Consider the following 13,066-nt stretch of genomic DNA (forward strand, 5'->3'; position numbering starts at 1 on the left):
TGATCTGTTGTGTTTATTCTTTGCGAGAAAACGATACGTTGTATATTTCGAGTCAGAAGAAGAGCTCGTCTACAATGCTTGCTCATAGGTTGCATTAAAACAATGTTTATAGTGTATTTTAAATAGAAATTTTCATCATCTTCTGAAAAATGTATATCACACTAGTAAGATGCCCGTGCTACGCTACGGGGTTGAAAAAAAAAACTGGCACACTAAAGATCAAGTGAAACATTGTTTACTTAAATTATAGTCAAGAGCCTTGCATTGCTACGGGACAACAAACAAAATAATATCTCTACTCTTATAAAAAACAGAGTTGGTGATGATGGTATGCCTGCCATCCTGCAATACTGGCCGTCTAATTAATATCTGACGAATAGGAAGGAAACTATGACAATTTTGCAAAAAAATACCCACACTCATCTCCACATTTACAAATAATGTCTTTCCTCGTTCATCCTTTTCTCCCACAAAATAAACTATTTACACAAATGCATCTTAATGTTCCGTGCAACGCAGGGGCATCTTGCTAGTAATTTACTAATATGTGGTGGCATCATTCCTGATTTCCCGAGACAAAGCACAAATAGATTCCAGCAATGCTGCTCTAAAATTGAGATGAACGGCGTATGCATGGATTACAACATGTGTATTTTAGTACATGTATGAAGATAGAAGTAAAAGCATGAAGAAATTTGTCCTTTGCCAAACAAACAAAGAAGCGGAGAGAAAAAAAGAAAAACACAAGGAGAGCCTTGCGTGATGGACAAAATAGAGTGGTACACAATCAAGTACCCCATCAGTCGCAAATTAAATGTAGTACAACTTCAGTGCAATGTTTTTTATGCTAAAATGTAGTACAATGTTTTTTATGCTTACTTAAAACTAATCGTCTCATGAAGCATATTGGCCTCGACACGAGAAACACACCGTTACAAAGTTACGCCATGGAAAATTAACAAAGAGTATAATCTTGTTATTAAACTTAGATATACAAAAAGGGGGAGAAGTAACACGATATATCCCCTTGCCACAAAGCAGAGTATCTTCCAGTTGTCAAAAAAAAGCAGAGTGTCTTCCAGTTGTCAAAGAAAAAGCAGAGTATCGCCCATCTAGAAAAACAGAGTCCACCCCCTCACTAAACAATATATACCACTATAAAAACGCAGAGTATCTTCCTTTGCTTACAAACCAGCCATACCCAAGCACAGGAAATTGGACAAACTTTCATCCTTTGTTTTGCCCTCAATGACCTTTTGTCTACTCCTCTACCAATGGGGCGTCATCTATGAATTTTCATCTCCAGCAAAAGCACTATCTAATAACAAAATTATCAATGGCCATGTTATACGCTCTGAAACATATGCACATATATACTGGTATACAAAGATTATACACACGATTTCTATCTTTATCAGGTAGGTGCCTTGGGTTATGTCACATCTTGAAAATAAATGCTCAACGCGCAGCAAGCCACTGAAGACAATGCTCCTGGCAGGCAACCTTTGATGTGTGTGTGTGTGTGTGTGTGTGTGTGTGTGTGTGTGTTATTAGACAGTACTTTCTCGCAAGTTAAACTATCTTGCAACCCAGCCACCAAATAACTATCATGTAACTATCCAAAATTGCACAGATGATAAAGTTGGTCATCACGAGGCAAACAACATGAATGAGAAAAATGATATGCACATGTCTGCCAACCAAAATCAGGTTATTAGAAAACTACCTTATTTTTAAGATGCGATATAAATCTGAAATTGCATAGATGAAAATTTTGATCATCATCAAGGAAAGCAATGTGAATGATATGCACAGGTGTGGTAGCCAAAAGGCACAAGCCATAACATAATGGTACACAACATTGAATCAATGTTTCATGATCAAGTGTGAAATTTTCTGTCAAAAAGAATAGAACGGAAAAAAACTTGCTCAAGAAAAGAAATCTGGACATAAAAAAACAAATCTTGCTTAATTAGAGTACACCATATCTTGAATGGATAAACTTAGATGGCTCCTTTTTGCTGGAAAAACTAAACAATTCCTAATTGGCTAGATTTAATTCGGCACTTTTAGCTGCAAAACAACATGGAATTCCTAAGTACATACCAAACGCCTCGGTAAGTACTGACCTTCTAAACCTTCCCAATCTTGCGTTGACATGGAGAAAAGTGCCCGTGTAACATCACAGAGTTCCTCTGTTCCTAAGGAGGAAACACATGAATTTCTTGCCAGAGCTTCAAATTAAAACGGTGACTTGCTAGGAAACCAGTGCACAAAGTAAGAAGTCGGAATTTTTCATTGATCAAGGATCAAATGAAAAGTGTACTGAAAAAGAAAGTTCTCCTGGAGAAAGGTGTGCAAAACTGTACTAACCACATCCCAAACCAAATTTATGGAAATTCAGCAGGCTACTCCCAATCACTTACACAATGTAGGAGATGGAGATGTACCTGTCAAAGGAAAACCGACAGCCATTTTAAAGAACAATGCAACGACATATAGCTTCCAGTTTAGTACATGCCAAAACTGATCTATTGTGATCATCAAGAAATTTTGGTGTACTAAATACACTCTGTATCAAAATATAAGACATTTTTTGACACTATGACAGTGTCAAAAACATCTTATATTTTGGTACGGAGAGAGTAACTTTTAACACAAAATTATGGCCTGTATAATATTCAATGAATATGGTCTGTCTTCTTATTCAAATTTTCCATGCAACTATTCCTTTATATAATACTTAATACTTAAAGTTTCATTCGACAAGAAGAATTAAGAAACGAAATTGAAACCAAACATTGTTGCTTCGGACACTGGTATAGATACAGTAGCTGATATTGTAGAATAATGATACTTTGGACACAATAAGGTAGCGCCAACTGATACCATCACATATCTGCAATTGCACAAGGAGATTTTATTCTTTCATCAGTACCCATACATTGGTCCTTGTCAGATCAGAATTCAGAAGGTGAAGGGCAGTGAGATCCATGGGAGTGTGACCAGCATGGAACGCGTTGGCAGGGAGGGGAAGTAGGAGTAGGTGGTGGCGCCGCCGCCGACGTACTTGCGGATGTCAGCGTTGAAGGAGACAGGGAAGGGCGCCGATGAGACGGCTATGAGGAGGGGGAGGTGGTTGTGGTCGGAGGTGGGGCTGCTGCCGCAGGAAAGCGAGGACGCAACAGAGCCGTTGGGGCACGAACGGCGCCGACGGCGAACTTGTGAAGTCAACACCGGAGAGGGCTGCATCGACAACCTACTTGCCAAGGACCAAGTCAGGCAGACTGGGAAGGGGGCCGGGAGGTGGAGACGACGAGGATTAGAGGGTCCTGGTGGTGGTCGGCGGTGAGGCTTGAGATTCGTTGGGGGACGGAGCGCACCGACAGTAGCGATTTCTCCAGATCGTTCCGTGGCCTTCTTTTTGTCCTGAGATTTCTAGATGACGTGGGAGAGAGATGGGCTGAACGGGAGGGACATGGAGCTATCGGCAAACAAGAGTGGAGTGCGCAGGCGTGTTTTTGCAAAATTGCCTTAGCTCAACTCATATGCGTTGGATGTAGATCGAACGGCTGTAAACGAAGAGCGTTGGATGTAGATCGAACGGCTGTAAACGAAGAATGGCAGGCACACCATCACCACCAACTCAGACTTTTATAGGAGTAGAGATATTTAAAATATGTTGACCGTGTTTTTAAAGATGTTCACCATGTTTTTAGAAGAAGAAAATCATCCTTTTTTACGAAATGTTCGTCGCATATTTACAAAATGTTCACCGCGTATTAAAAATGCTCACTGCATATTTTATAGAAGGTTCATGTCTATTTAAATAAATATGCATGTCGTTCTAAAACATATTTACCGTGTCTTCAAAAGGTTTATTGTGTATTTCAGAAAATATTTGTGGTGTATCTCAAAAATGTATTTCGAAAACGTTCATCAGGGCATTTTCATCATGTATTCTAAAAATATGTTGACACTTTTCTAAAGACATGTTAACACTATTTAAAATTGCATCAACATTTGACATGACCATCTTGTTATTTTTTATTTTATTCTAAACGTTATATGCACAAAACTAGTGAAATGCTTTTCTTTTTAAAAGATATTTATAGGAAAGAAAAATTTATGGCCACATTTCTTTTGTGTTTTTTTGATAGAACAACCTCATGTTGTCAATGTGGTGAGACCGTATCCAATCTGATGACTCATGTGTAGCGGGTGCATCCGGTGCATGAGTTGTCTGGTTGCACTTCTCCTTATGTGGTGATCATGGTCTGCTATCAAGGCATGACCATCGCTCCATTTTGGAGTGCTGCCCCGCCCATATGTGAACAACATTGACCGGTCAAATTGCATTATCACAGATGAGCTTCCTGACCGGTCAGTGATGTGTGATGTCTTGCAGCATTGACTGACTAATCCATCAATGATAACTATCAATAGGGCGTAACCAAAAATGGTTATCAATGACCGTCTACTACCTAGAGGTAGGTATCACAAGTATTGAGCAACATCACACAAATTACAAAGGCAATACAAAAGACAACAAGAACATAGAAACATTGCATTCTTATATGTCATCACATACACAAAGATATGCACATCGCCTACAATATATTTTGCCAATCCAATTTGATATACACTACTAATATACATTCATTTCACTACACTCCTAATGTTCACATAACACTACACATCTAATACATGGAAGTTTAAAATTACCACCTTGCGATGTCCTTATCCTCAGCAATGTCCTTTAGAACATTTAACCCTTCGGCGGCCCCCTTCCATTCGAGGCCAAGTCATCAACCACACACCAGCTCGTGGTTCCACCTCTCCGCTTACGCGAAAAGGTGGTCTACACATCTCTGTCATTAAACCCGTAAGATACAAAACTTGAATTCTACCTCGGCTCCATCCTATATATTACGCTTGTCATACTGAAGTTGAGGTATTGACCGAGGCAAGTTCCTTGTACTTACTTACGGGCTGATATTTTTGTACAGTGCGACAGGAATATTATCACATGTTAAAATATAAAGGACGAATTATATTAAGTTTAGTGTTACCAATTCCTAATTAGTAGTATTTTCAAATAAACTTTAATGTTGCAACTATAGTTACCCAAGTTTGATTGTTTGCACTCGAAGAGTTGGCCAAAGCCCTATTTTTAGAGATAATCTGTTAGTGGGACAAAGCCCGGAAGCTGTCCATAGGACAAATCCTTTACGCCGTGACCCTTGTGGCATGGAAAGTTCTTCCTTCTCCTTCTCAAATGACTGCCCCACATAAGACAACTCAAACCCATGCAAATCATTTGTACAATGCAACAAGAATGTATCCTTGTTCACAAAAAGTTAAATTAAATGAAGCAAGGAAAGACAAAAGTTTAAATATATAAATGTTTCTTCGGTTTAGGCCAATCAAAGATTATCCAAGTGATATGTTGCCTCAGGTATCACATACATATTCATGTAATCGCTTGGAGTACATAATGACTTATCATGGATTGTATATATTTTCTTATGATAGATGGTAGGTTTTATTTGTTAAGATTATACATGATGTTGTAAGAAAATAGAAAAATATATTTCATGACCTTGTAAGAAAAGGTGAGAGGCATACAGAAATGCATAAGAAAATATAAATTGTCACCTACATGAATGTATAATAGAATATACATTGGCACATCTAAGGATACATAACAAAATATACATTGGCACATATATCAATTGTAACATTCATACAACACAATGAACTATAAATTCACAATTGTAACTGTCACAACTAAATAATAATCCGCAAGGAATAAATCTTACCACCGTGGCTGGTGTCGCGACTGAAGTAGAAGGGAACACATACCAGTTGTAGAGCCACACATGAAGGCGTGGGAGACCCGGCTGCAGGGCAGATCAACATCGGCACCACCATAACAATGATGGGCGGGTCTACGGTCGCGCACGGCTGGACGAAGGCCATGACGCATGACCATCGACGTGACACACGACATGAGAACGCCGCTTGAGACGACATGGGTGCGGCTCTGTGGGGACGGCGCCACCGCGCCGGCTGTCCACGTGGGAGTCTGCGAGGGGACTGTTGCCGAAGATGGCCGCAGGGGTCATTGGCGAGGGCATCGGGGAAGTTTGATGGAGGCTAACAAGATGGAGATGCATGACAAGAGAGGTTGAAATCTAAAGGGGCTGGTGCTCGACGCGGTACAAAGGGTTTGTAATGTTGACGGGTAGTGGAGGTTGGATATGACAACCCAAGTAAACAACAACATGATGGATAGTGAACACAATTAAAGGGCCAAATTTAATAGGAAAAGTTAGATGGGTCAAAGGAAGGAACCAGTTAGTGTTGCCCATTTTTCACTTAGGATCACCATATCACATACGAGACATTTTCTGACCGGTCTGTGATAAGCATCCGGCCGAGCCACGAAGTGCTTATCACTGACGCATCAGAGGTGGCCGGTCAATGGTAAAGCTCATTGTTGACGCGTGGTCAGTCATTGATGAGGGGCCAGTACTATTCGGAACTGTAGTTGTGGCCCATTCACATCGAATGCATGGCTGGTATGGAGGAGGGAGCGAAAAATAGATCAATATTGACCTAGGTCACCGCTGTTATATATACCTCTTGTAAGCCGTCGTACGGGATAATTTGCTCAGTTGTAAATCTCCGGCGTTTATAACCTCTCCCGATATAGTGAAGCTTGCTGACTGGTGCCCGTGGTTTTTCCCCCTTCGTGTTGGACGGGTTTTCCATGTTAAAATCTCGTGTCTCCTTGTGTTGATTTCGTTCTTCGTTGTTTGATTTGCCTGTCGTATCTCTAACAGAGTCCGTAGTTGTTTCGTTCGTTTCATCCACAACCATTAATACCCAAAAATCATCACTATTATCCCTTGGTCAATCTCTACCCCGCCCATACATGCAGGCAATTAATTAGTTAGACAGTAATTACGCATATTAACTAGCCAGACATACATCTTTTCTGAAGTACTCAATGGGCCACACAAGATGCCCCATGAGTGACTTTTTTTTGCGGGGTTAAAAGGGATTTCATTACTCAAGGTGGAGGAAGATCCTCCGAACAAAGTCGACGTACATTAGCAGGCCCGAATGAAGCCAAACTGATGTCCTAGCTTCTACACGACCAAAAGAAGCTAATCTATGACCAACAACATTTTGGTGCCTACTAACATGAGTAATAGAACACTCCCTATCATCAAGTTCTTTAACTTCACTGATCAACATCGCGTTCTGCGATCTGTCCTCCGTATGCGCACGGATGGACTCAACAGTATGGAGACAGTCCAGCTCCACATCCACCGGCAGCTGGGACCATTGCATAGCAAACCGCAGGCCCTCAAAGCAAGCTAAGAGTTTGAACGTCATCGTTGTGTAATTGTAACGCCATCTAATTTTTTTTGTGGAAAAAACTTTTAATCTATTTATCAAACATCATGACAAAGCAAAGAACAAGAGAAGTAGTAGAAACTACACCCATGTTCGTAGACCACCTAACAAGGACTACAAGCAACGAGCAGAAGGTATGTTATTGTCGTCGCCTCTCCCTCACCCGACTCGGACAAATCTTATTGTAGTAGATAGTCAAAAAATCGTCATGCAAAGGCCCCAAAGGACCAGCGCAACCGTAGCCGATAAAGAGAAACGTAGGTCAAAAGGATTCAAGTTGTAGACACACGAGTGCAGACAACGAAGGCATGATCCAAGTAGATCCACCAAAAACAAACACCGAACAAATCCCGCGAAGACACACCTCGACATGGTCACCGGCGATGCTAGGTGCACGGCCAGGACGGGCCGGCGGAAAGAACTTATTTCATCTTCATTGAGCTGTCCCCACCTCATCTTCGACACAAACCCTGACTCAGAAAAACACCTAAATACCAAGTAGTAGCCCTTTCACCAGTAGGAGCCGGAATCCATCATGCCTTCATGGCACTAAAGCCATAAAAGACGAGGCAGATCAGTGGCGGTACCCACTGGAGGTGGAGAATCCCTAGTCGGGTGAAAGTCGCTTGTGGGGAGCGTAGAGGAGACACCGTGTAAGTTGTAAGCACGTAAATCTTTGGTTAGGAACTTGCAATTGCAAAGTTACAGGTGCAGTACAACCGCAACTATGATAGAATGCTGCCCTCAGAAGAAGAAACTACGTACTATATAGAATGCGTCTGCCTAATCGATCTGAAATTCTGAAGGAACAAAATTCCAGTGCTCGGGCTAACCGTGTCCACTGGATCACACGGACACTCCGTATTGAGGCGAAGCTGAACTAAACCAAATACTAGTAACAAACCTGTGTATGTTTGCTAGTCTGACATGATTTGAAGCAACATGTCGTTCCAGGCATCGACCGGCCCGGGCAGACACCAGTGGATGCAGTCGTTGGAGAGTACCCGCTTCTCTTCCGGCCAGTGCCCGTATCTGCTCGGGTGTCCGTCCGGCCGCAGCAGCATGGCGCCCGTTGTGTCCATGAGCACCATGTCCACTCCCGCCACCGCGGCCGCTTTCTCCGCCTCCCTGAACTCCTCCACCTGCCCCGTGTAGAAGTCGAGGTCCAGGTCACCCATCGTCGTCTCGTTGCTCCGGTACGGCTGCGTCCGGCGGCAGTCCCCGCCCTTGTCCCACGACCCTCCCTCGAAGTGAGACATCGGCGACAGCGTCCGCACGATGACTTTCGCCTTCACGCTGCCGTGATCGTTGATGGCCCGAAGCGCTGTCCGGAACGCCATCCGGTGGGAGTAGCGCAGCGTGAGGTTGCTGGTGATGTTGAGCGCGACGAAGCTGCCGCCGACGAGCTGCCCCCTCTCGTAGAACATGGACTGGCGCGTGAACCAGTTGGCCCCCGAGAGGATCACGTAGTCGAACCCGGCCACGCCGGAGAACCACCTGTCGTCGGGCTCGTCGAGGTAGAGCTTGAACACGCCAGAGTTGTTGTCCGGTTCCTCCGTCCTCACCAGGAAAGGGGACCAGATGATTTTTAGGGTGAAGTTGTAGCGCTCGTAGTGCATTATCTTGACGGGGTCCGTCCTCTCCGTCACCTCCGTCGGCGACGCCACCTGCCACCCAGCGCGCGCCGCCGTGGACACTAGTTAGTACCCGAGCCACCCATGCAAAAAATGGATTCTACTTTCTACGTAACGTACCTTGGACAAGAGGCAGAGTAGGGACTGCATGTGGTTCCTGGCGAGTGAGTCCCCTACGAACGCGAGCGTCTTGTTCCCGACGAGCCGGAAGAACTTGTCGGCGTCAAACCGCGGGAGGTCGCACCGGCTCGGCTGCCACCGCCACCTCAGGAACTCTGAGTCCGGCCGGCCGTACTTCATGCAGTTCTGGTGCTCCTGGATGTAGGAGCACGTTTCGTTGGTGTAGTGCGGCGGCGTGTCCGCGTCCGGGACCCACTCGCCCTGGGAGATGTCGCACTTGGGGATCCGCGAGAAGTAGGACCCGTAGTAGGGGAGGTTGGAGTAGCTCAGGTACGGCGCGCTGGTGAAGTAGGACAAAATGATGAGCGCCGAGAGGAACACGGTGGCGGGGACGAAGAGAAGCTTGATGAGCAGAACCATGGCGAGCTGTGCGCGGTAGTCTGATGAGTGTGCACTTGGTGATAGTTCAGAGTACTTAAAGTGTCCCCACACTTGTTTCGAGGAGTTCATAAATGTCAGTAGCATAAATGGAGGTACCAGTATTAGAATAATCGTGTACGACAATGGTGGTATATTGCATCTTACTTCATCTGTTTGAATTTATTAGTCCTTCCAATTTTGACCTAAGTTTGATTGACAAAATATCCTTATTTTCTACTAACTCGTATGTAGGTACTCCCTCCGTTTTTATTTACTCCGTCTATTAGCTTTGACTGAGACAGTTTGTAGAAAACAATATGAACATTTACAGTAACAAATTTATATGATGGGAAAACTTATGCAACGGTGAATCCAATGATATATGTTGGTGTATGTGATAATATATTTTTCTATAAATTTGTTAAAAGTATATAAAATTTGACTTTAGATAAATCTAATACGCGGAGTAAATAAAAACAGAGGATGTACTAGTGCCAATGTTATTAATGCACTGACAGATTGCAACTTGTGTTCTTCTTAATCTCTGTTCAGGTTTATTAGGCCCCATTAAATTTTAACTATAGACTTGACCAGCAAAATATATTCTATATGTCGTAAAAATAGTACTACCATTAGAATCTTCATTCAAATATGAATCTAACAATATGATTTTTGTGTTATCTTACTTATGTTTTGCTAGTTAGATCTAGGGTCAAAAGTTGACCCAAAATACAAGGACTAATAAATTCAAACAGATGTAATAGGCGACAATTGCGCCATATATTCAAATTCAGCCGAAGCCCTTGCGCTTTGGAAAGAAAGAAAGACATCCGATCTCTGTGCCGGTTGATAAACACTGACTTTTGTGCGCCGAGAGGAACACGGTGGCAGGGACGAAGAGAAGCTTGATGAGCAGAACCATGGCGAGCTGTGGGCCAGTCGCAAAAAGAAAAATGGCGAGCTGTGGGCGGTAATCTCATGAGTGTGCACTTGGTGATAATTCAGAGTACTTAAAGTGTCCTCACACTTGTTTCGAGGAGTTCATAAATGTCAGTACCATAAATGGAGGTACCAGTATTAGAATAATCGTGTATCGACAATGGATATTGCATCTTATTTCATCTGTTTTTTCCGTTGAATTTCGAGCTAAGTTTGATTAATAAAATACCCTTGCTAGTATTTTTTTACTAAATCGTAGGTACGACTACCCACAGTGGGAGTAAGACTACCCACAATGGGAGTAACATCGCACATATCTAAATAAAATACATGATGTGGCAAGCAATAAATTAAAAAAGAGAGGCATGTGGTAACATAGTTACTCCCTCCGTCTAGGTGTGTAAGTCACCTTACGAAAACCAAATAATCCCAAAACACTTAGGCACGGTACATTAACTCCCTCCTCATTTCTTGTTTTATGACATATCAACCAATAAAAGATGTGGGCCGTGCATGCTTTCAATGACTTGAGACTATCAAACATGACATGCAGTGGTTAGTTCATTGCATGCAATGCTATTAATTAGCAAAAAGACATTAAGTTTTCTCGTTTTCCTTTCCGCCTTGGTCGCGGTGCACAACGTAAGATGACTTACACACCTAGACGGAGGGAGTAGTTACTACTACTATGAGTAATATCACACATATCAAGGCAAGATGAGTCTATAGCCTAATAAATGAAGTGTTGCATGTTACCACACATATGTTACTCCCCACTATAGAGGTAGTAACATAGAGTAGTAACATGGGCATTTTACTACTCTATGTTACTACCCATTGTGGCTAGTCTAACATAGATAGTAACATCACACATATCTAGATAAAATAGATGATGTGGCAAGCAATAAATGAAAAAAGAAGAAGAAAGTAGTAACATAGCTAGTTACTAGTAGTATGAGTAACATCACACATATCAAGGCAAGATGAGTCTATAGCCTAATAAATGAAGTGTTGCATGTTACCACACATATGTTACTCCCCACTATAGAGATAGTAACATAGACTAGTAACATGTGCATATTACTAGTCTATGTTACTATCCATTGTGGCTAGTCTACTAGTGCCAATGTTATTAATGTACTGACAGATTGCAACGTGTGTTACTCTTAATCTCATTAGTCCCCCTTAAATTTTACCTATAGATTTGACTAGCAAAATATATTTTATAACTCATAAAAATAGTACTACCATTAGAATCTTCATTCAAATATGAATCTAACAATACGATTTTTGTGTCATCTTACTTATGTTTTGCTAGTTAGATCTAGGGTCAAGATTTGACCCAAAATACAAGAAGGCCTATTAAATCCAAACGGATGTAGCAGGCGGCAATTGTGCCATATATTCAAATTCAGCTGAAGCCCTTGTGGGAATTTTTCTTTGGAAAGAAAGAAAGGCATCCGATCTCTGTGCCGGTTGATAAACACTAATTTTTATTATTGCATAGTCTCGAAATCCAAACAACATGAAACAAAAGTTGTAAAAAAGTCATATAAAACTAGGCCACACAATTGGAATATTTTTTAAAGCTTGTGCAATCCTTTTACCAGACCGTCAAATGGTCGAAGATAATCCAAGCAACAATCTTTCATTGGCTACACCCAAAGGTCAAGGACTCCCGCGCCCCTACACAATAGAGACAGGACTACAAATGGATCCAACCAGCTTTCTAGTTAGCATGCAAGAAATGAGAGATTTCGTCTTATTAAAAACATAATCATTTATGTACAGTTCCATAAAGCCCATAGTAAGGTGCAGGCACCCGCCCGAATTTGAGTCTTATGTTCCGGATGGATCCCTATCAACCAATTCCTAAACGTATTTGTAATGTTCGTGTGAGGAGGTAGATTGAAAACTACATGGACCATATGTCAGAGGAGAGTGGCAAACGATCAAGAAATGAATAAGTGATGATTCGCTCTCTAAAAAAAGAATAAATGTTGATTTGTTTTAACTTTATCACAAAATCAATATTTACAACCTTGCCATTTGAGTTTTGCCAAGTTATTTTTTTGTGACTGAAGGAAGATCACACCATTACTTTCTCTACACCCTTCTCTCTTTGTTCCTTCGAGAATTACATTATCTCCTTTCTCCTCCTCTAGTGAGACACCCCAGAGTAGAGATGGGAGAAAGTTCCCGGGAGATCCTTGTGTATAGCATGTCTAGGTGGAGTGTTATCTCAGAGGGGGGGTGGTGTGACGCCGCTAGGAGAGTCAAAAAACTCGCGATACTAGGGTAAAAAATCACCGGATATTTATAAGAGGTTTTCAGTGAGGCAAGGGTCAACCGACAAAAGATGGGTCAAGGGACCGCCTGCCTAGGTGCCCCATGTGGGCGCCCTTAAAGGGTTGACGCCCAAGCAAGTCACCTAGGGCGCACAAGTCTGCTCCCTGGTCATTTTTTTGGTAGGCTTGGCCCTCGTACACTGAAATTCTTTCGCCTACCTTTTCTTACATTTGATA

At 42.3% G+C, this 13,066-nt stretch overlaps 1 protein-coding gene and 1 long non-coding RNA gene across 2 annotated transcripts; both read right to left on the minus strand.

Moving 5' to 3' along the window:
• Window positions 1–223: 223 nt before the first annotated feature.
• On the minus strand, window positions 224–3,515 carry LOC120976723 (uncharacterized). The gene is made up of 2 exons (XR_005772970.3): window positions 2,130–3,515; window positions 224–1,318 (listed from the first exon to the last, which is right to left on the minus strand). It is a non-coding gene; the product is annotated as an uncharacterized lncRNA (long non-coding RNA).
• Window positions 3,516–8,094: 4,579 nt separating this feature from the next.
• On the minus strand, window positions 8,095–9,602 carry LOC109782163 (protein trichome birefringence-like 21). Its single transcript, XM_020340756.3, has 2 exons — window positions 9,183–9,602; window positions 8,095–9,095 (listed from the first exon to the last, which is right to left on the minus strand). Exons 1-2 carry the CDS (start codon window positions 9,600–9,602, stop codon window positions 8,346–8,348), a joined length of 1,170 nt encoding a protein of 389 aa, XP_020196345.1. The 3' UTR covers window positions 8,095–8,345.
• Window positions 9,603–13,066: the final 3,464 nt, after the last annotated feature.

Source organism: Aegilops tauschii, chromosome 3 (genome assembly GCF_002575655.3).
Source record: "Aegilops tauschii subsp. strangulata cultivar AL8/78 chromosome 3, Aet v6.0, whole genome shotgun sequence".
Taxonomy (NCBI): Eukaryota; Viridiplantae; Streptophyta; class Magnoliopsida; order Poales; family Poaceae; genus Aegilops; species Aegilops tauschii.